Raw genomic sequence first — 22,444 nt, 5'->3', positions numbered from 1 at the left:
TAAAGTCCTAACAATGGTAGATTAACGTAGTCAAATCAAATCTTTCATACACAAAGAAATGAACCGATTACACGCGCATGCTGATCCACCCGCCCCAGCGTGGCCCGAGGGGCGCATCCCGCGGGGAGCGACGCGCGCCGGCCCCGCCCACTTACGGTTGGCCAGCCGGCTCTGCTCGGGCTGCGCGCTGTCCGCGGACTGGGTGCTGGAGACCGAGGACACGCTGGAGCTCCGCACGAAGCCAAAGGCCGCCAGCTTGGCTGCCGGGAGACGCGAGTATCCGGGAGGACGAAGTCCAGATTTTGGTAGATTGGATTTTGCAGCATTTGAACCCGAGGCTTTCTTTAAATCTGCTATGATGAACAAAAACCAAACCAAAAAAAAAAAAAAATCGGTTGACAACAAGATAGAGAATACTCGAATATCAGCCTAGCTCTCTCATAAACAGGCCACAGTTAATCTTGCGGGGTGTGCTGTAGCATTAACACATCTTTATGAGAAAAGCCCCTCGCTGAGGCCTGGGAGCTTCAGAGAACGCAAATAGGAGAGGCAGCAGGCAGATGAGACAAGAACGGACAAACTAGCCCTATTACATGACCATAAATAAAGGTAAACAGGGCTTAGGAAGCTGAATGGAAGGAACACTTACTGTTGCACGTTGCCCTAGAATTGTGAAATTACATTCACCTTAAAATCTGACATGCAAAGAGCGCTTGTGGCAAATATTCATCAGCAATTTTAAATGGTATGTGGTAATTCGTGGGAGCATGTACAAAGAACCGTTTGCTAACATTCTGTTCGTGGTAGGAATGAGGTGAGCACAAACTGTGGAGCTGGCCAGGTTGAAATCCAGTCTCTGTCATTTACTAGCTGTGTAACCTCGGGCACTTGACCCAACACTTTAGAACCACAGTTTCCTCCCATGGAAGGACTGGGGCTGATAAAACTGGCCTCAAAGGTTTAATACAAATATTATTGCTTGTAACAGAACTTTATAGATGCTCCAATTAACACTAGGGTTTTTTTTTTTTTCTTTCTCCATGATCTGGTTTTATGTTAAACTAAAATTCAAAAAATAAACTAAACTTCAAAATTAGTTTCCAGATATATACAAAGCCAGCTAATTTTGAAATAATAAAACATCATGCTATAAATCTACCATCTCAGCATGATGATATTGTGAACCAGGCTCTGTTCATGGCCACTGCAGTGATCACCTCCACACTATAAGTCTTTCAATACCAGATAGAATCAGGATGTTATCATGCACAAATGCTCTTGAATATTCCTTAAAAGGAGAAAAGGCCAAATGTCCTAATGTTCTGTATAATTCCTAGTCAAGCCATTTATCAACTTTCACCTGCCATATTTACTGTGAGTGCTTATATACAGATCCTTCAGCAAAGTTTCTCACTCTTTATTATCTACTGAAAGATTAACCAGGTTGTAGACTAATAAACATTTATTTAAAGAAACTGATATCTAAAAATCAATGGATAATCTACACTAGAAATAAATCTAAGTATGGAAATCTGTGGAGAACCAATAGATGCCAATCTGGTCCAATGGTGCCTCTTCCTCTACTAGGAGCTCCCCTCCGAGTGAGGCTGTAGCCAATTGTACATCAGATGAAAGCAGAATATGCACAACTACGGTTTCCTGATTTCTGGGTCAGGACTAGGAGGAGTAGGAATCAGGTGAGTGCAGGGGGAAGAGAGAACAGGCGTCTGGGGCTGCAATATTCCCAATTCAGTTCTGTCCTTCTGCTTGGGAAAAAATGTTCAAATATCATGAGAAATAGTCACTGTTTAATAAGTAGTAATGGCCCTTCTGTATCAGCAACTAAATGTCAGGTCAATGCCTTCAATTGCTGTTCTATCATTTTGCATACTCGGAGATGATATCCCCAGAAAAATGAAAGTGTCCCCATAGATCAGATAAATTTTCACAATAAATTTACACCAACGCAATTTTGGATAATGTCTGTAAAACAGTAAGACAGTTGCTAAAAAATATGATATAATTTCAATAATAAGTATACATTAAACCCATCATGTTTTGATACTAATTTCAGTTATAGACAGAGTATAACCTCTTTCCCAACCCAGTTAATCAATAAGTGATTTAAGATTGCACAAAATCAAGTGAGAAGAATATGAATAAATGTTTTTTTCTAGAAAACAAACCCATATTTCAGAATGAAGAAAAGGTCAGAATTCCTAACAGAACACCTTAGCATGTAATAAACATTTAATATTCATTTAAGAATGAAAACTAGACACTCCTAGGTGGCTCAGTCAGTTGACCGTCCAACTCTTGATTTTGGCTCAGGTCATGATCAGGTCATGGGATCAAGCTCTGCATAGGGCCCCATCCTCAATGTGAAATCTGCTTAAGATTATTTCCCTCTCCCTCTACCCCTCCCCCCACTCAGGCACTTGCACGCATGCACTCTCTCTCTCTAAAACAAATAAATATCTTAAAAAATGAAAACTAAGTTTATTAAATCATGACATAAGACAATAAAGGCACTGAAAATGTTCAAAGAGGAATTTATCATATTCTACCCTTACCTATATTTAATGATTTTTCATGTCTTCAGTAGAAAGGTAGTGTGAACATGCAGAGAGGGAACTCAACAACACAGGATCCCAAGTAGATATGACATAGGTCTCTAAGTGAGTTCTGGGCTTTCACTTTCCCTTAGTCCATCTTTCCCTTTTAATAAAGGCACATATTGTGAGAGTATGTGTGTGTGCGTGTGTGTAGGCTACTTGTAGGAGTATGTCTTACCCCAACTCTCTGTATACATAACTTTTCTAAATTTAATGTAATCCATACATCAAGTTACTACCCAGTGGTCTCCCCTTCTACCAGATACATCTCACAAACAGTTCACATACCTTCAGGGTTTGGAAGAACAGGTCTCATTCTTTGGAAACCATCAGTGCCTGGCACAGTGGTTTTGACAAATTATTCACTCAGGGTTAGCTGAAGTCTGCAGCAGCCAAGCTTGCACAACATTAACAGAGCCTGCTGTGTGAGTTGAATACCTCCACTGGTTTCTCCTGCATGAGAACTGGGTTGTAATGGGGTTCTACACTCTGCTTTCTAAACAAGCACCTCCGTGATTCTCATTCAGATAGTGCAGGGAGCATACTATGGGGTGAAAGCATCAACAGAACATGCCACATCAGCCTGGGAAAGGCGCTCTTCAGCGTTACATTCAGCCGCTCTGACTGAATGTGCCTTAATTTAATCTTCGTTTCTCATAAAAGGAATTTATTTATAAAAATGTGCACTCTTTACTATTTCTCAAGTGCAGCATGTCAGAAGAATATATTTTTTAAAGTACGTAGTGTCCTTGGACTATTCAAGAATACAGACTTTGATGGAAATAACATATCAAAGTGCACAATAAGTCCTCAATAAACAACGACGTTAAACAAAACTGAACGGGCACATAAGAGAGACATCGTCCATGATAGTGGCACAAGGAGCTTCATGGACACCTTCTCCAGTGAAACAACCATAATTAGTAAAAATTATTTTAAAAAACAACAATCAACAATCATTTAAAGTTTCTAGAAATTGTTCTAAGAGCATACAGCAAATAAAGAAATCTTTATATATGAAAATCTACTATATCCCAGTAAGAACAGTCAGACTGGATGGCACTTGAGCCTGACCCACTCCTTTCCTCCTCTGCAACCCTGTCCGTCTCAGCATGATGAAAGCTCTACTCAGGGTGGCTGGGACCAAGGCAACAGGATTCCTCTCCCGCTGGTCCAGAACTACCATATCCCACTGGGAGAGGCAGGCCACCACCATTTCCCATCCCTATGCCCTCCCCCCAAGTCCACGTTGTAGGGACTAAATTACATGCAAGCAAGAGGCCAAGAGGTCAGGGGACCCTTCCTTTGCCCAGCCCCAAGCAAGAGGACCAAGGCTGTACCCTAGGCACAGCAGGCCAAAAATACTGGGGCCCTAATCACTGTTTCCCTGGCTAACTTGTAGGCTAGAAGTTCAATATCAGGAGAGGTAAAGGGAGAAGAACAGACACTACTCCCCTGCCTAGCAGCCACCTGTAAATCAGGATTACCACTCCTAAAGGAGCAGACCACTGTCCCTGCCACACCCCCCAGCAGAGTCATAACTAAGAGATTTGCCCAAAGGTAGAGATAGGCCATAAGAACAAAAATCACTGAGGCACTCTTCTTAAAAAAGAAGAAAGCTGTCACATCAATAAAGTAATCTTCCATCTAAAGATACTGAAGAAAGAACAACAAACTAAACATAAGTAGAAGGAAGGAAATAAATACTAGAATGGTAATAAATATATACAAAATGGAAAAGTAAAAGAGAAAGTCAACAAGTCAAATTTGGTTTTTAGAAAGAGCAACAAAGTTGACAAACCTTTAGTTACACTGCCCAAGAAAAAAGGAAATAAGACTCAATTTGTTAAATGAGGAATGAAAGAGAGGGCATCACTACTAATCTTACAAAACTAAAAAGAATCGTAAGGGAGTATTACAAATAACCTAGTGAAATGAACATGTTCCTGAAAAACACGAAGGAAAAACAAGAAAGAAATAGAAAATCTGAATATACTTAAAAGAAATTGAATTGGTAATTCAAAACCTTCCTACAAAGAAAAGCCCAGACCCAAATGTCGTCAATAGGTCAATAGAGAATTCTAACAAGCATTTAAAGAATTTATACCATTTCTTCACAAACCATTCCAGGAAGGGTTGGGGAGTTGCCCGGGGGGCGGGGGGGAGAGAAACACTTTCAAACTCATTCTATGAGGCTAGTGTTACTTGATAACCAAACCAGACAAAAAATATCACGAAAAAAAGAAAACTCTTACAGATGCAAAGTTCTCATCAACATATAGCAAACTGAAATCAGCCACATATAAAAAGTATTACATACCATAACCAAGTGAGATTGGAATGAAAGATTGGTTTAACATGGAAATCAATGTACTATGCCATATGAATAGAACAAAGAAAAACCACATGACCATCTCAATAGATGCAGAAAAATCACTTGACAACTTCCAAGAGCATTTCATGATAAAACACTTAACAAACTAGGAATAATAAAAAAATGTCCTCGACTTGATAAGGGGATTGGGGAAAAAAATCCATAGCTAACATCATACTCACTGGAAAAAGACTGAATGTTTCCCCCATAGATCAAGAACAAGGCAAGGATGTCTGCTCTCATCACTTCTACGTGATATTTTATGGAAGGTTCTAGTCAGGACAATTGGGTAAGGAAATTAAAAGGCACACAGATTGGAAACAAGAAGCAAAACTTTATCTGTAGATCACACAATCTTGTATATAGAAAACCCTATGAAATCTACTAAAAACTTACAATAAATGAGTTCAATATACAAAAATCAATTGTATTTCTATATACTTGCAATAACTAAACCAAAAATGAAATTAATAAAATTTCATTTACAGTAGCATCAACAAAATAAAATATTTAGGAACTGTAGTAAGGGGTTGGACTCCTTTTTTGTGTTTATGTTTGACTACTAACAGCTATCAGGTTTCAAACCCCACACCCCTTTTTATACTGCCCACCCCTGTTCTGCCCCAGATCTGGGAAAACTGGTAAGAAAGCCCAGTACTGCCTCCTTTGGTGCCGGCAGGCAAGTCAAACTACACAAGCCCCTTCTCAGGTCTGCAGGAATTCCAACCCCCACCCCCCACCCCGACAACAATAAAGTAAGTTGAGTCAGTGTCCTTCCCTTGCTCTCTCAAGTCATTTCAGACCTGTTTGAGAGGCCGGCTCTGCTCCCCCCAGACACTTCAGTCATGTGAGTAATAAACTCCCTCATAAACTGCTTTGTATATGGTATCATCGGTACTGACATCCAAACCAAACTTTGGGTGGAGGGCCACCCTATCTCTTCAGGTGACCACAACAACAGGTGGTATGACCAGGATGCTGAGACAGGGACCCCTACCACCGAGAGCCTATCTTCATGTTTTGCTTGCTAGCTGACTCTGCTACCTGATAGAAAACACACACTGGGGCACCTGGGTGGCGCAACTGGTTAAGCATCCAACTCCTGGTATTGGCTCAGGTCGTGATCTCAGGGTCATGAGATGGAGTTCCATGTTGGGTTCTGGGCTGTGTACAGAATCTGCTTGAGTTTCTCTTTCCCTCTCTCTCTGCCCCTCCTGCTCCTGTGCTCTTTCTCTCTCTCTAAAATAAATAAATAAATCTTAAAAAAAACAAAAAACAAAAGACAGGAAAGCAAGAAAGCACGCACTTGGAGCTGCTGCTTGGTGGCCAGCTCATGCTTTGAGCTGTGCCGCTCTGCTTTGCATTCGTGAGTCCTACGGAGCCTCTGTCAGATTAGCCTGACCCACGCTGGAGACGGGAATGCGACTGGGGTGGAGTCTTTAGTGTGGCTTTGGGTCTTGTATCTTAGCCTGCACCTATCTGCATGTCTTAGAATGCAGCTGTAACTGATGCCAGGCTCAGGGGAAAGACTACCTTTTGCCGCATACAGGCCCACTGGGTGATCAGTCATGAAGAAGCTGTCATCAGAGGAAAAAGCACATACAAAAAAAGAGAAAAAGCAGTATGTGAAGTGCTGAGGTCTGCAGTCCTAAAAGCGAATGACTCCGCAGGCCCCTTAAATACCTCTGTTGCTGCTGCTGCCTATGCCTCTGTCCCCACAAAAATCCTGATTCTCAGGGTTAGAGAGAAAAACACCCATGGCATCTCTGTAGCACAGCAGAAGGGGCTAACGCAAATCCTCCTTAAGCCTGGCGTCCTTAAGTTCGTTAAAGTAATACTGTCATGGGAGAGGCCCTCAACCCTGATGATGCTGATGGGAAGCTCTCCGGGGGAAATCTACACACATAAGGGGAGTAGAGAGAACTCTCAGTAAAAACAACAAGGGAAACAAAGGAATACGGGGGTGGAGCAAGGAGAAGGGAAGAAGCCCGAATTTGGCAGAATAAACAAAAAACTGAAACAGAGGTCTACAGTTGGACCCAATTGGAAATCGAAAATTCACTAAAAGAATTTATACACCAAAAGATACAAGGGCACTGGCTTTGGTACCTCTATAACGTAGATTCTGAATTAATCTTAACATCTCCTTAAATGTACTAATTGGCAAACCTTTATGACTTTAATCAATACTGGGGCTCAAACTATAGCTATGCCTGGGGATCTCATTAAATTTAGATAATATATCCCTTGTAATATTCTATAATCTTAAGGGAGTCACTGAATGAGAAATAAAGGAAATATAGATATGCTTCATCTTAGCCATGAGAATTATTGTCTTGTCTCAATTTCCCAGAGTCAGAGCATCCATTACCCTAAAATATACTATAGTAGGCACAAACACTCTGTGATTAATAAGTTTAGAGAAAATTCCAGTTTTGACACATAAAAACCTTGGCTTGACAAAATGGGACCCTATAGACGGTAATGCCAGTGAGAGCAGTTAATAGGACTCACTGTAATTTAAAGCAAGGCCTGCAACAACTGAAACCCATTACAAGAGACCCCTGCTGCTTATTTAACAAGCCACGCTGGTCCATTCTTAGTCCTTCAGTCACAGTTTTCCTTCACTTCTGAAGGGATGCAACACACCTTTGCAGAGCAGCTGCCCCTGGAGTACGTCCACAGCCTTGCCATCGCACACAGTCCTTGTAGGCTAGATCTTACCTGGATCCACCTTTCTCCAGGAGCACAGGTCTGACGTTACAATGACGACATCTTCCTCTGAGGACGTTTATATCACACACTCATTCAGGACATATAAATACAAAGACACTCATAAAAAAGGGATGGGCCACTGCCTAGCACTATGTGCAAGGCCCTGCCACCTTAATTAAATTCCTACAAATTATTTGATAAACTGTGGGGTACTCCATCCCTGATACTGTCAAGAAACAGCTAGCGATTCTCTCAACATCCAAAATATTAAAAGAAGCCGGGGGTCTTTTAACTCCTTTGGGTTTGGGAGGCAAAGTATTCTTCTTCTGCAAATTTTACTTAAGCCCATTTATGCTGTTACTTGCAAAGTGGCTCACCTTTCATGGGATCCCCTCCAACAAAAGACTCTAGAATCTGTCCCAACTTGCAATCAATACATACTTCCATTAGCGCCCTCAGAGACGCTCTTAACTGCAGAGGCTTTAGCAACCTTTCTCAGGCCTTCTGGAGTTTCTAGACCACCAATGATGATTTTAAGTTGCTCATGGGTTTCTGGTCTAAGAAACTGACCTCCCTGGCCCTGCAATATACAATATTAGAGTGGCAATGACTCGGCACATACTGATCTCCCCTGAAAAGTAAAGCTCTTTTCTGCCCTGAACCTGTGACCCTCCATACCAAGGCCCCCCATATGCCTTAGGCTGGTTATGAAAGTAGCATTCCACAAACTCAGCATAGGTAGCCTGCACTTCTTGCTACAGGATGGACCAAACCTGGGCCCTATGGCATAGCCCACCTGCAGAAAGGGGTGGCCTCCCTGTCCTCAGTCCCTTCTCTGATGTCACAGTACTAGAGGACATCGCTCTTCTCCCAGACACACTGGCTACTTGTGGAGCCCTTTAGGATCACCTGATGAACAGCAGTGGGAATCCGTGTACTTCACAGATGGATCCATAGCCGTCACACATGACAGAGCTTGTGGAGAGCCCCTGCTTTTCAACCCGTAACGGAGACGTTCCTGAAAAGGATGCAACCCAAGCGTCCCACAATTAGACAAACTTCAAATCGTCATCTAATACCGGATGCTGTGGTCCCAGTCAGTCCCATCTGCACGTTTTTACACTCTTGGGCCATTGCCATTGGCCTGGCTGTCTGGTCCAGCCAGGGGCAGTAACAATTCCTTCTTCTGGGTTGTGCTCTTTAAGGTTAAAAAAATAAATAAAAAGTCTGAGAATCTTTTTGTGCTACAGAGACCCAAACAATAAAATTAAGGTCACACATGTTTCTACACTCCCTACAGCCACACTACAAGCTCTTACCATGACAGTCCTTATCTACTTTTGGAGTTCTAAACATTACTGATAGTGAACACAGCAATCATTTTGCTTCTCAGAATACATAACACTGGGCTCTTGAACAAGACATTCAATGGAAATTTTACCTTCCTTAATGACCTTAGGCTGCAAGCTTCATAGAGCACTATAATGGCTTACAAAACAAGTTCAAATTCAATTAAATATAGTACATTTTAGTCATCAAATATCAGAGCTCTCCGGCTCCTCGCATCTGAAAGAGCTCATAAGCAAGTGTGGTGTTCCCCTCTTGGCACCTGTGGGAAAACCAAACCACTCAAACACCTGTCTGAGTACGGAACACTCACTGTGCCCCACTCCCTAACCACAAAAAAACTCCAAATGAATCTCCTTTCCTTGCTCTCATTCAAGCCATTCGGACCTCCCTGGAAGACCTGCTCTGCTCTCCCCAGAAACATGAAATATGTAGATAATAAGGCTTTTTACACCCTCTTGAGGTATGTTTGTGGCAATATCAATCTCCATAGGAAAGAGAAGCAAATGAGGGCTTTCCATCTCATTGTCTAAGGTAGCTACGCATCACCCCACTGTTAAGGTTCCAATTACAGTTGACCTTTAAACAACAGAGGTTTGAACCGTATGGGTCCACTTACACCTGTTTTCTTTTTTTCCAATAAATACAGTACAGTGTTGTAAGAGTATTTTCTCTTCTTTATGATTTTCTTAATAACATTTCCTTTTCTCTAGCTTATTCTAAGATTACAGTACATAATACATATAACATAAAATACGTGTTAATCAACTGTATGTTGGCTTCTGGTCAGCAGTAAGTCTTCAGGTTAACAGTTATCACTAGTAAAGTATTTGGGGAGACAAAAGTTACACACAGATTTCTGACCACACACGGGGATTGGCACTCCTAACCCCCACACTGTTCAAGGGTCAACTGTGTGTGAGAACCAAGGTACGGGTTTTTGGGGTTTTGCTTTGTACGAATTTTACTCATACCAGAGTGCTTGAAAGTATGAAATGCACTGCTTCTCGACTATAAAGCTATTTCATGAAAAGGCTACTCTGTAATATTTCATTTTGCTTTATTATAAATCCAAATTACCTGAATATTTTCCTAATACTAAACAGGAATCTGAACAAATTTGGGGTTCATCTATATTTTCAAGGTGGCTATGCCAGGAATAAACTTAACAAAGTATAAAACTTATTCTCTAAAAACTGGAACACATTGTTAAAATAAATTAGAGAATACACAAAAAAGTGGAAAACATTCTATGTTCATGGAACAACTCACTGTTGTTCAAATGGCACTACTCCCCAAATTGATCTACAGATCAATGCAATCCCTATCAAAATTCTAGCTGGCTTCTTTGCGGAAACTGACGAGCTGATGCTAAAATTCATGTGGAAATTCAAAAAAACACAGAATAGTTCAAATAATCTTGAAAAATAAACACATAGTTAGAGGGCTCATACGTCTAATTTTCAAAACTCAGTGCAAAGCTAGAGTAATCAAGGCTGCATGGTACTAGCATAAGGATAGCCACAGCTTAATATAAGAGAACTGAGTTTCCAGACATAATCCAACATTTATGGTCAATTGAATTTCAACAAGGCTGACAAGTCCATTCAATGGGGGAAAGAAATGGTTTGTTAACAAATGGTGCTGGGAAAACTGGGTATACATACGTGTAAGAAGGATGTTAGACCACTACATCCTGTCATATCAAAAAAAAAATCTCAGAAATGGATTAGAGAATTCAATATAGATGCTAAAATTATAGAGCTCTTAGAAGAAAACATAGTTATACATTCACATGACCTCAAATTAGGCAATAATTTCTTATACGTGACACAAAAAGCATAAGCAACAAAAGAAAAAAATAAACTGAATTTCAACCAAAGTAAAAGCTTTCAAAATTAAAATCACCATGAGACAACACCTCATGCCTGTCAGAATGGCCATTATCAAAAAGATAAGAGACAGGGCGCCTGGGTGGCTCAGTCGGTTAAGTGTCTGCCTTCGGCTCAGGTCATGATCCCGGGGTCCTGGGATCGAGCTGCATCAGGCTCCCTGCTCAGCGGGGAGCCTGCTTCTCCCTCTCCCTCTGCTGCTCCCCCTGCTTGTGCACTCTCTCTCTCTCTCTGTGTCAAATAAATAGAATCTTAAAAAAAAAAAAAAAGATAAGAGACAAATACTGGTGTGGAAGTGGAGAAGAAGAAACACTTGTTCATTGTTCCTGGGTTTGGGGAAATTGGTACAGCAACTACAGCAAACAGTATGGAGAACTCTCAAAATATTAAAATGATCCAGCAATTCCACTTCTGGGAATATACCCAAAGGCAAAGAACATAAAAAAGATATCTGCACCCCCACGTTCATAGCAGCATAATTTACAACAGCCACGACATGGAAACAACCTAAGTATCTATCAAGAGATGAATGGGTAAAGAGATTATTTTATAGAGACACACACAAATTGGAATATTATCCAGCCATTAAAAAATGAAAAAGTTGCAACAACATGGATGGCATTTGAAGGCATTATGCTAAGTAAGATAAGTCAAAGACAAATACTATACGATCTCACTTACACAGGGAATCTCAAAAGAAAACAACAACAACAACAACAAAACAAAATGAACTCAGAAAGAGACATCAGACTTGTGGTTACCGGAAGCAGGAGGCTGGCAGAGGGGGAACTGGAGAAAGATGGTCAAAAGGTACACACTTCCAGTTGCACGATTAATAAGTACTAAGGGGATGTAACGTACACCATAAGGACTACACCTAACACAGCTAACGTTGCTATGTGATATACAGAGAAGTTGTCAAGAAAGTAGATCCTGACAATTCTCATCACAAGGAGGTAATATTTGCCTTTATCCTTCTTTCTTTCCTTTTTACTGTGTCTATATGAGAAGATGGATGTTAGCTGAACCCCCTTTGGCAATCATTTCACAATATATGTAAATCACACTATCATGCTGTATGCATCAAAGCTATACAGTGATGTATGCCAATTCTCAGTAAAACTGAGAAAAAATGTGAAAGCTTTTATATTCGAAAGACACTATCGAGAAAGTGGAGGGGGGGAGGACATCCTAAGAATGGGAGAAAATATTTGCAAAAGATATATCTGATGGCTTTCTAGTATCCAAAATACATGAATAACCATATAACCCAACCATGAAAAGAAAAATAAAGTAATGAATCATGGAATTTTACATCAAAAACTAGAGATGTACTATATGGTGACTAACATAATATAATAAAAAATATTTTTAAAAAAGAAAACAAAAAGAAAAATTACCAAATTTTAAAATGAGCCAATCATTTGAGTAGATAGTACTCCAAAAAAAAAAAAAAAAATGCAGTGCCACTAAGCCTATGGCAAGATGCATAACATCCTCAGCCATCAGGAAAATGCAAATCAAAGCCAGAATGAGAAACCACCTCGTACTCGCTAGAATAACTATAATTTAAAAAGACAGACATTAGCAAGTGTTGGCAAGAATACGGAGTGGGACCTCATACGTGGATGGTAGGAATGTAAAATGGTGCCGCCACTTTGGAAAACAATCGAGCAGCTCCTCAAAAAGTTAAACATACAGGTAGCATATGATGGAACAATTCTACCTCTAGGTATGTCCCTCAGAGAAATGAAAACATAGGCCCTGCAAAAACTTGCACGTAAATATTTCATAGTGGCACTGTGCAAAACAAACAAAAGGTAGAAAAATGAAAATGTGCATCAACTAATGAATGGATAACCAAAATGTGGAATGCCAATGCCAATACACTAGAATATTTTTTTTGCCATTAAAAGGGCCGAGATGCCCTTCAACAGATGACTGGATTAAGAAGATGTGGTCCATATATACAATGGAATCTTACTCAGCCATCAAAAAGAACGATTTCTCAACATTTGCTGCAACATGGATGGGACTGGAGGAGATAATGCTAAGCGAAATAATTCAAGATTATGGCTGGTTAAAAAAAATTAATAATAATCAAAAAAGGGTACATGGGGAATAAAAAAAAAAGACCATCTCTCAGCCTAATGTTAATATCGGGAAAGAGATTAAACTTGTATAAAATAGGGACCCCTGGGTGTCTCAGTCAGTTAGGTGTCTGCCTTCAGCTCAGGTCATGATCCCAGGGTATGGGTATCGAGTCCCACATCAGGCTCCTTGCTCAGTGTGGAGCCTGCTTCTCCCTCTGCCTGCTGCTCCACTGCTTGTGCCCTCTCTCTCTGACATAATGAATCATCGAACTTTACATCAAAAACTAGGGATGTACTGTATGGTGACTAACATAATATAATAAAAAAATATTATTATAATAAAAAAAATGAAAGGAATTAAGTACCGATACATATAATGAAAACATTAATGCAAGTGAAATCAGCAGATACAAAAGGCCACATATTGTATGATTCTATTACATGAAATGTCCAGAATAGGCAGATCTATAAAGATTAGTGGTTCAGGGGCTGGGGTTTGGGAAAATGAGGAGTGCCTGATGATGGGTACAGGGTTCCACATTTCTCTGGATATACCAAAAACCATTGAATTGTATCCTTTTAAAAGGGTGAATTCTATGTAGCATATGAGTATATCTCAATAAAGCGGTTACATCAAAACAGAAGTTTTGAAAAAAGAATGGAGAATACTTGTCTTTGGTTCAGTCATATTCTTACGCTAAGGTGGAGCAATGGCTATTGTTTCAATCTCTATCGGTATCTTCACTGTCAAAGGGCCTGTATCAGACACAGAATTTGGTCTATCATTGTGAGTCCTCCCTAGAAAAACAGGCAAGTGAATGACATATTTGGCAGAGCAGATCAAAGACCCTTCCAAATGGATATAATGGTAACTGAGAAATAAAATAACTTCAAAGTTAATAAACATCTAAAATTCCCTTCTAGGATCGAATATTCAAATCCCATGCACAGAAGCTGAGGTATATTCACTTAGGTTTATCAAGGCTTTGTATTCTTGCAACATTTTGTCAAGAAAAAACATAAAAATTCCTGTTTGAACAACAACAGAGATTTTGCTGCTACAGAATGTTTAAATGTTGTGTTGTTCTTTCAAAGTAATACTGTTTCCTCTTGAAAGACAAATCTTTTGAAGAATGCAAATCTTCACATTTCAATGAAAACTGAAGAACTAGATTTGTTCTTACCTTTTTCCTTTGTGTATTGATTCTCCTTTGAGTATATGTTTAAATAAATATCTCTGCTAGCAATATCTTAATCAGCTAGAACCAGATTATAGTGCTTTAAAGTTCAATATTATATTGATAAAGGTCCATCCATCATTGTCCAACATTCTTGATATCCCAGTCAGTAAAACAGACTTTAAAAAAGTAAACGCATATTAATCCAATTCGATATGCATTCACACACACTTACCATAAGCAAGCACTTCACGAGGTGCTCTGGGAAATTCAGAAACAGAGAAGGAGTGCTCCCCAAGCGGGGCTTATAACCTAGCAAAACAGAGGCCCTCGTTCACAAATCACCACAGCCTGAGAGAAAGGGGAGCAAGGCTAGAAGAGAGGTGGGACCTAGCTCTATAGAATAAAAGAACTAAATGAAGGTAGAATCAGGTAGAACGATTCAGAGTTTTTCTTTAAGACCCACTTCCTCCATACAATTTTTATGTGGGAGAGGTGGGGGTTTTCTGGCATGTTTCTTTTTTTTTTTTTTTAACATTTTATTTATTTATTCAACAGAGATAGAGACAGCCAGGGAGAGAGGGAACACAAGCAGGGAGAGTGGGAGAGGAAGAAGCAGGCTCATAAAAGAAGAGCCTGATGTGGGGCTCGATCCCACAACGCCGGGATCACGCCCTGAGCCGAAGGCAGACGCTTAACCGCTGTGCCACCCAGGCGCCCCTCTGGCATGTTTCTATACCCAGGGCAAGGTATTATTTGAACCAAACTGTTTTTTTTTAGACTCTACTAGATCTTCCTAGTTGCTCTGATAAACAGGCTCTTCTTTCACAGTTCTTCTGTAGAGAGGTGGTTTGCTTTGTTCAGACATCTGAGAAATAACTCCTTTCTCCCCTTGCCCGGGACCATGCACAACAGCAGCTTTTACCAAGTTTCCTTCACACAGGGAAACTGTAAACAAAACTCTTTAGTATGAAGGCTGCAACTTTCTCACAGGAGAAAAGAAGGACACCATTAAACCAAGCAAGGGAAATGGCATATTTCGGAACTGTACTCAGGATCTGGGTTTCATACAATTGCCCATCAAATGTATAATCTCAGGCCAGACTCAAACTCTGAGCCTCTCAAGACGGCCCTCCCCTGCAATGATCTTCATCTCTTAGTGTACCTACCCTTTCGTAGTCCCCTTCCACAGTGAGTCCCCTCCTACTGACTTGTGTATCTCGGAGAACACTGAGGGTGTGAAATCTCTTGGGCTATACTGTGAAAGATACTGTAGCTCTCTTGGGCTGCTCACCTGGGCGGGGGGGGGGGGCTGACCACCATGTCGTAACCCTCAAGCAGCCTTATGTAGAGACCCACATGGAGGGAACTGAGGTCTGCTAGCAGCTAGTACCAACTTTCCAGCTGTGTGAGTGAGCCACCTTGGAAACGGGTCCTCTAGCCTCCAACAGATTAGCTGACATCTGAGTCTCTGGATTTGAGGACAAGGCTCAATTCAATGGGGCATTCTCTCTACCAGCTCAGTGATGCCTCAGCTTTACATAGGAACGGTCCCAGTTTTAGCTGTAAAAGTCCCACATCTTGGGAAACCCCTGAGCACCACCAGGCAGACCAGGATGGCTGATTGCCCTAGATTTATAGCTCCCAGGCTTAAGTAGTAACTTCAACATTCATAGCACAGCTGTGAATTGGGATATAAGTGGAATCCCAGAGTGTGAAGAATGATGAAAATAAGGGAGATATGCCAATAAGAATGATATGGAATCAGCTGCCAGCCAGAAGGGAGGGTAAATTCTCTACTCTGATGATGATCTCATCATCTCAGCAAAACCAAATCATTAACACTGAAAAGAAAAGTTCCAGTGCTGGGAAAACTTATGAGCCACATACAAAGGGATGTACCTGGACCCTCACCTCCCACCATACACAAAACTGAACTCTAAATGGCTGACTGATCTAAACTTAAGAGACAAACTATAAAACTCTCAGAAGGAAACACTGACATAAATCCTCATGAACTTGAGTTAGGCAGAGCTTTCTTAGATATAATAGCAAAGGCATAAACAACAAAAGGAAAAAATAGAGAAACTGGACATTATCAAGGTTGAACACTTATTTATTTATTTATTTATTTATTTATTTATTTATTTATTTTTAAGATTTTATTTATTTATTTGACAGAGATAGAGATAGCCAGCGAGAGAGGGAACACAAGCAGGGGGAGTGGGAGAGGAAGAAGCAGGCTCCTAGCGGAGGAGCCCGATGTGGGGCTTGATCCCATAACGCCATGATCACGCCCTGAGCCGAAGGCAGACGCTTAACTGCTGTGCCACCCAGGCGCCCCGAACACTTTTTTAATTCAAAGGATTCAATCAGGAAAGTCAAAAGACACCCACAGAATGGGGAAAATTTTTGCAAATCATATATATAAGAAGGGACTTGTATTGAAAATATACAAAGAACTCCTGAAACTCAACCCAATTTAAAAATGGGCAAAGGGTCTAAGCCGACAATTCGTCAAAGAAGATACATAAATAGCCAATATGTATGTGAATTTTCCAACAAGCACATAATCCCATGCTCAGTATCATTAGTCATTAGGGAAATGTAAATCAAAACTGCAACAAGATATACTCCACATCAAGAGGAGAGTTACAATTTAAAAAGCTTAAGATAACAAATGTAGGAGATGCTGTACAGAAATCAGATTCAGGCACCGACGGTGGGAATGTAAACAGCTATTGGTACAACAGCTTTGGAAAACAGTCTGGAGGTCCCTCAAAATGTTGAGTGTGGAGTCACTTACAATATCTCAGCAATCCTACTCTTAGGTATGCACCCAAGAGAAGAAAAGACAAATACCTACACAAAAACTTGTATACACATGTTACAGTGGCATTATTAATAATAGCCAAAAGTGGCTAAAAGAACCCAAATATCCATCAGCTAATGAGTTTACAAATAAATTGTGACCTATCCATACAATGAAATATCATTCAGCAATAAAAAGGAATTGTTATGAACTGAATTATGTTCCCCCAAAATGTCTACATCGAAGCCCTAATGCTCAGTGTGACTGTATTTGGAGATGGGCCTTTAAGGAGGTAATTAAGGTTAAATAAGGTCATAGGGATGGGGTCCTAATCCAATAGGGCTGGTGTCCTTACATGAAGAGGAAGAGACACCAGGGATATCTCTGTACATATGCAGAGAGTAAAGACCCTGTAAGGACAGAGAGAGAAGGCAGCCATCTGCAAACCAAGAAGAGAGACCTCACTGGAAACTAATACTGCTGACACCCTAGTCTTGGACTTCCAGCCTCCAAAACTGTGAGAAAATAAATTTCTGCTGTTTAAGTCCCCCAGTATGTGATATCCTATTATGACAGCTGAAGCAGACCAGTACAGGACTCCCAAGTACTTACAAACGCTACAAACTGGATGAACCTTGAAAACATTAGGGCAAGTGAAAGAAACCAGATAACAAAAGGCCACATAGTATAGACTCCATTATTTGAAATGTCCAGAATAGGCAGATCTACAGACAGAAGGCAGATTGACGGTTGCGAGGGGCTGGGGTTTAGGAAAAGTGAGAAGGATCTGATAGTGAGTATAGGGTTTCTTTCTTTTTAGAGTCATGAAAATGTTCTAAAATTGATTGCAGTGGTGGTTGCACAACTCTGTGAACAGACTTAAAACCCTGAATTTACAATTTAAATGGGTGAACTGTATGGTATGTGAATTATATTGCAATAAAGCTGTTACCTAAGTTGTTATCAAGAGAAACACAGAGAGACAGAGACAGACAGCAAAAGAGGTAGCCAGCTAGTTAACTAGCTTCTGGAAAGGAGAATAAAGAGGCAAGAAAAAAGATACAGGAAATGAGGCAGAAGATGGATGACTAGATCAGACCATCGCAACCCAAAGGAGAGATGAGTAATGTCGAGGCATTTGCAGCATCACCCAGCAGCGGAGACACCTGACACCAGCAGGAAGGGCCCGGGAATGAAAATTGCCTCAAAGAGGGTAAAACTGGAGAAGTAGGAGAAGGAAGAGAAAGACAGGAGAGCTGTGCAGCCTCTGGCTTCATTCAGTTCAGCTGAGCTCAAGAAACACCCACTGAACATATACCACGTGTCCTGCTAGCTCTCGCAAAATAAAAATAAATAAGGCCTAGTCCCCATTAACACTGGCACAAGACTCATATGCAGAAAATCCCAATGAAATATGCTCAATGGAACGACAGAGGCAAGAGCCCTGAGCTGTGGGAGCACAAAGGGGACGAAGTCCTGAGCTCTGCCTGAGTCCACCAAGACTGGGCTGTTGGAAGAGCCAGGTCTGATGGTGGAGAGGGAGGCTGGAGCAACTTGACTTAAGGTGTTTGGGGCTTGGTCCTTCTCCTGACCAATGCTGAGCAATGGAAAGACAGTAAAGAATTTTAAAGGAAGGAGAATGGGTTGGATTTGCTGTATGGAGGATGGGTAGGACATGGGCAAAACCGGATATAGGAGCTCAGCTGGGTGGCAGTAAGTAAGAAGTCTTGACATTCTGAGAGCAGGAAGGGAGTAGAGTGGATATATTCAAGTTACAAACCCAGCGGGTCTTGGTGATAGGTTAGTTGGGGGGCCATGGGGAAGGTGAGGAGAAAATGGTCCTTTTTGTTACAGGAACAAGAAAAGACCTACATACATGCAAGATCTCGAAGGGAACCCCATAGTAGTGAAGCCACGCCCCACTGAGATCATGTACACCTGAAAATACAACAATTTGTAGGAACTTTAGGAAAATCCTTCTCACTTCAAAAAGCTTTGGCCAGAAGAGTCCAAAGGAAGGCTCTCGTACAGACTGGTTGGACAGCCCATGAGGTTACTGTCTGTGCTCAGCAAAGCAAACCCCAGCAATGCGCATAACGAAGAACAGGGTGAACACATGATGCCTGAAGAGTTAAGGATGCGGACAGATGGAGGGGGGTGCTCAGACCTTACACTTTACACAAGAACCCTGTCCAGCCAGACGTAAAGGGCAAAAGCAGAAGAAGGGCTTTTGCTAACCTCGTTACAGATGTGTCCGTGATCTGGGAATGGTGAGAAGAAAAATGTAACTGCTAGTGGTGACTCATTGGCTCTATTTGTTACACAGGGAAGAAAGTGCAAGGACGCCAAGCTGCTTGGTCTGGGTAGGTTCCTGTGTTTGGAAGCTATGAAGAGATTGGTCGAAGGTAAAAACAGAACATTGTGCTAAATGAGCAATAAATAATCTGCAAAACCAAATGATCTATCCTAGTTATGCTGTGTGTCTTTGATTGAAGCCCAAATTTCAGTATTTAATTTCTTAAAATAATCTAAAAAACTGGGACTAAGAATTTTTGCATTGTTAAGATAACCAGGATCTGAGTATCTGCATTGGCATTTGTCTAGATGTTGTTCAGTCACCTTAAGTGACTGCACTTAAGAGATTCACAGACATCCAGTGACGTATTTCCGTTGTATTAGACTAAGACAACGACTAGGGAGAGTTCACCTACATACACGTTTGGTGGGTGTAAAAATGAATCAGAGCCTCTGCATAGGAAAAGGGACTTGGAAAGGGGTGGGGTCAGGAACAGGCACAAAAGAGCGCTACAAACAGGAAGGAAATCAGCAGAAGGGACAGTGATGTAAATACTACGAATGTCGAATGTCGTACTTTTGTTGCTAGACAGATCTGCTTATAAATAGATGCTGTTTGAAAAGAGAGGTCAAATACAGGTGACCTTGTACCAGCACATCTTACAGATGTAGAAGAGTTCATTATTTTTAACTGATTCTAAATCTAATGCTACTCAACTGCTGGATTATAAATGTGGATTGATAATGTCCTTGGATCCTGTGTCTATTAGTGATTCTCAGGGAAATCAGCAGAGGCGCAAAGCTAATTGAAAGGAACAATATTTTTATAAGCAAAAGCAGTTGAATCATCTGTTTCCTGATGAAAGGCTTTAGCATTTCAAAATAGAGGAAAAATTAAAGCACTTGCTCTATTTGCTAAGGAAAAAAACTTAGAAAATTATAATGTGATGACATAACATGTCTTTTCCATGGAGTTTGTTTAAAAACACAGTTCTCATAATGCTTTTACAATACTGACGAAAACAGATTCGTTTCACAGTCCTGAACGGCACCCTAAGAGACGCAGCGCACCCACACTGACTAGATTTAAGGAGACTGCCAGCTCGAGGTGGTAGAGCACAGGGATGTTTACCCCCTTTAATCAAAGATGCCTTAAGATGAGAGTAACTCAATTTTAAGAGGTACAATAATGAGCACGGCCAACATTTACTGAGTTCTTTCTACTAAGCACTTTACATATTTTAACCTAGCATGAAAGAGAGAGAAAAGAGGTACTTACTAAACCAGTTATATCAACCATTCTGGGACCCAGAGCACAGCTGGAGGCCCCCGGCTGCCGGCCGAGGAGGAGAAGGACGGCCTGCAGCAGATGTGAGAGCAGTGCTGCAGTGGAGGAAGCAGCCTGCTGACCTGCTAGATGCAGANAAGTCCGTGGACAGAGAGCAGAGAGCAAGGGAGCTGCCTCCGGGGGGGGCGGGCATGCAGTGTCCAGGACCCAGGTACTTAGACCCCAACTGCCCATCGCCCCTGCCAAGCCCCAGAGAAAGAGGAAAAACACTTCTAAAGAGTTTGAGCAAATGAACTTCAAGTTCATCCAACTCCATAAGAGTGAATGATCACAAAGAATTTCAGGACACCTTCCAGCATAAAACAAACCACAAAAATTAACAAAACAGAAAAAAAATGGCCCTAAGGATAGAAAGAATTCAAGCAACAAAATCTATCTCTTAAGAAAGATCTAATTAGTATCCTCAGAGAAATCTGGGAAGATATTACAACAATAAAACAAAGAACAATATGCTATGACAGTAGCAATCAGAAACTATGAAAACATTCTTGGAAATTAAAAATACCAGAACAGTTCAATAGCAGGGTTAGAAAAGTTATCCAGAAAGGTTGTCTAAAATGAAGGAGGAAAGCATGAGGTAAGAGAAAACAGGTCAGGAAAAGCAGACGCAAGTTACCACGTTGGGAGATCCCCAAACCAAGGAGGCCAAGGAGTGGAAAGTCCAAGAAGAAAGAGAAAACAGGGCAGTAGAAATCAACAGCACAAGGTGGCTGCCCAAAGCTGAAGGGAAATACAAATCTTCAAACTGACAGTTTAAGTGCTTTGCAAGATTAATCAATCAATCCCTCCTTCGCTCCCTCCTTTTCTCTGCCCCAGTCTTTCCATCTGTCTCTATCTCTGTCTCGCTCCCTCCCTTCTTCCTTCTCTCTGGTAGACGCACACGTGCACACATGTGAACACGGGTGTGAGCGCACACATGGAAATTTCTAAAACACCGAGGACAAGAGAAGATGCTAAAGCTTTCAGAGAGGAAAAATAAAAAATCAGGCCTCGTACAAAAGAGTATTTCTCAGAGTGGCATTAGGTTTCTTTTGAGTAGCACTGGAAGTCTTGACATTTTGAAAGAAAATCATTTTCAACCTAGAAAATGATTTTTAATCTAGTAAATGCAAACTAAAGCTGGTTTCACAGAAATGCAAAAACTCAGCTAGTTTGCTTTCCTTCAACTCTCTCTTAGGAATCACTGAGGATGTGTTCCAGCCAAACAAACAGGGAAGCCAAAGAGGTGGAGCACATGCATCCATCCAAGGAAAAGCAAAAGTGACAGGAAGTTCCAGAAGAAAAATATCAGCTGAGAGGGCCAACAGAGCTGCAGGACTGAAAGTCCCAGAGGGGGAGACCGGGAGAAACAGAAAAAGACATTCTGAAACAGAAAGCCCAGGATGCAGTGGGTGTCCAGAAAATATTTATTGCATGATTGCTTCCCTCACTCCATTTTGAGATTCTACTGACCCATACCACTCAATCCTCTCCAACTTCTGAATCTGTTCTTTGAAGTCATGTTTTCATATGGGTTTGGATTAAAGAGAAGAACGTATAAAGATGAGGACATAGCCCCTTGCCATACTATATAAAATCTAGCAAGACAAGCTTTGGTTTGTTTGTTTGTTTCTTTCTTTCTTTCTTTTAAAGATTTTATTTATTTATTTGACAGAGATAGAGACAGCCAGCGAGAGAGGGAACACAAGCGGGGGAGTGGGAGAGGGAGAAGCAGGCTCCCAGCGGAGCAAGAAGCCTGATGTGGGGCTCGATCCCAGGACTCTGGGATCAGGCCC

General features: G+C 41.1%; 1 protein-coding gene across 1 annotated transcript in view; it reads right to left on the bottom strand.

Annotated features, from left to right (window-relative positions):
• The window catches only part of LOC103664411 (microtubule-associated tumor suppressor candidate 2-like), a 125,221-nt gene that overhangs the window by 70,749 nt on the left and 32,028 nt on the right, over nt 1-22,444 (bottom strand). The window contains exon 3 of the mRNA XM_040620914.1: nt 156-350. Within this exon, the coding sequence (XP_040476848.1) occupies nt 156-350 (195 nt within the window). The remainder of the gene's footprint in view (nt 1-155; nt 351-22,444) is intronic.

The sequence above is a fragment of the Ursus maritimus genome, unplaced genomic scaffold (genome assembly GCF_017311325.1).
Source record: "Ursus maritimus isolate PB19 unplaced genomic scaffold, ASM1731132v1 scaffold_10, whole genome shotgun sequence".
In the NCBI taxonomy this organism is placed as follows: domain Eukaryota; kingdom Metazoa; phylum Chordata; class Mammalia; order Carnivora; family Ursidae; genus Ursus; species Ursus maritimus.
This window is presented reverse-complemented; position numbering and strand designations above follow the sequence as displayed.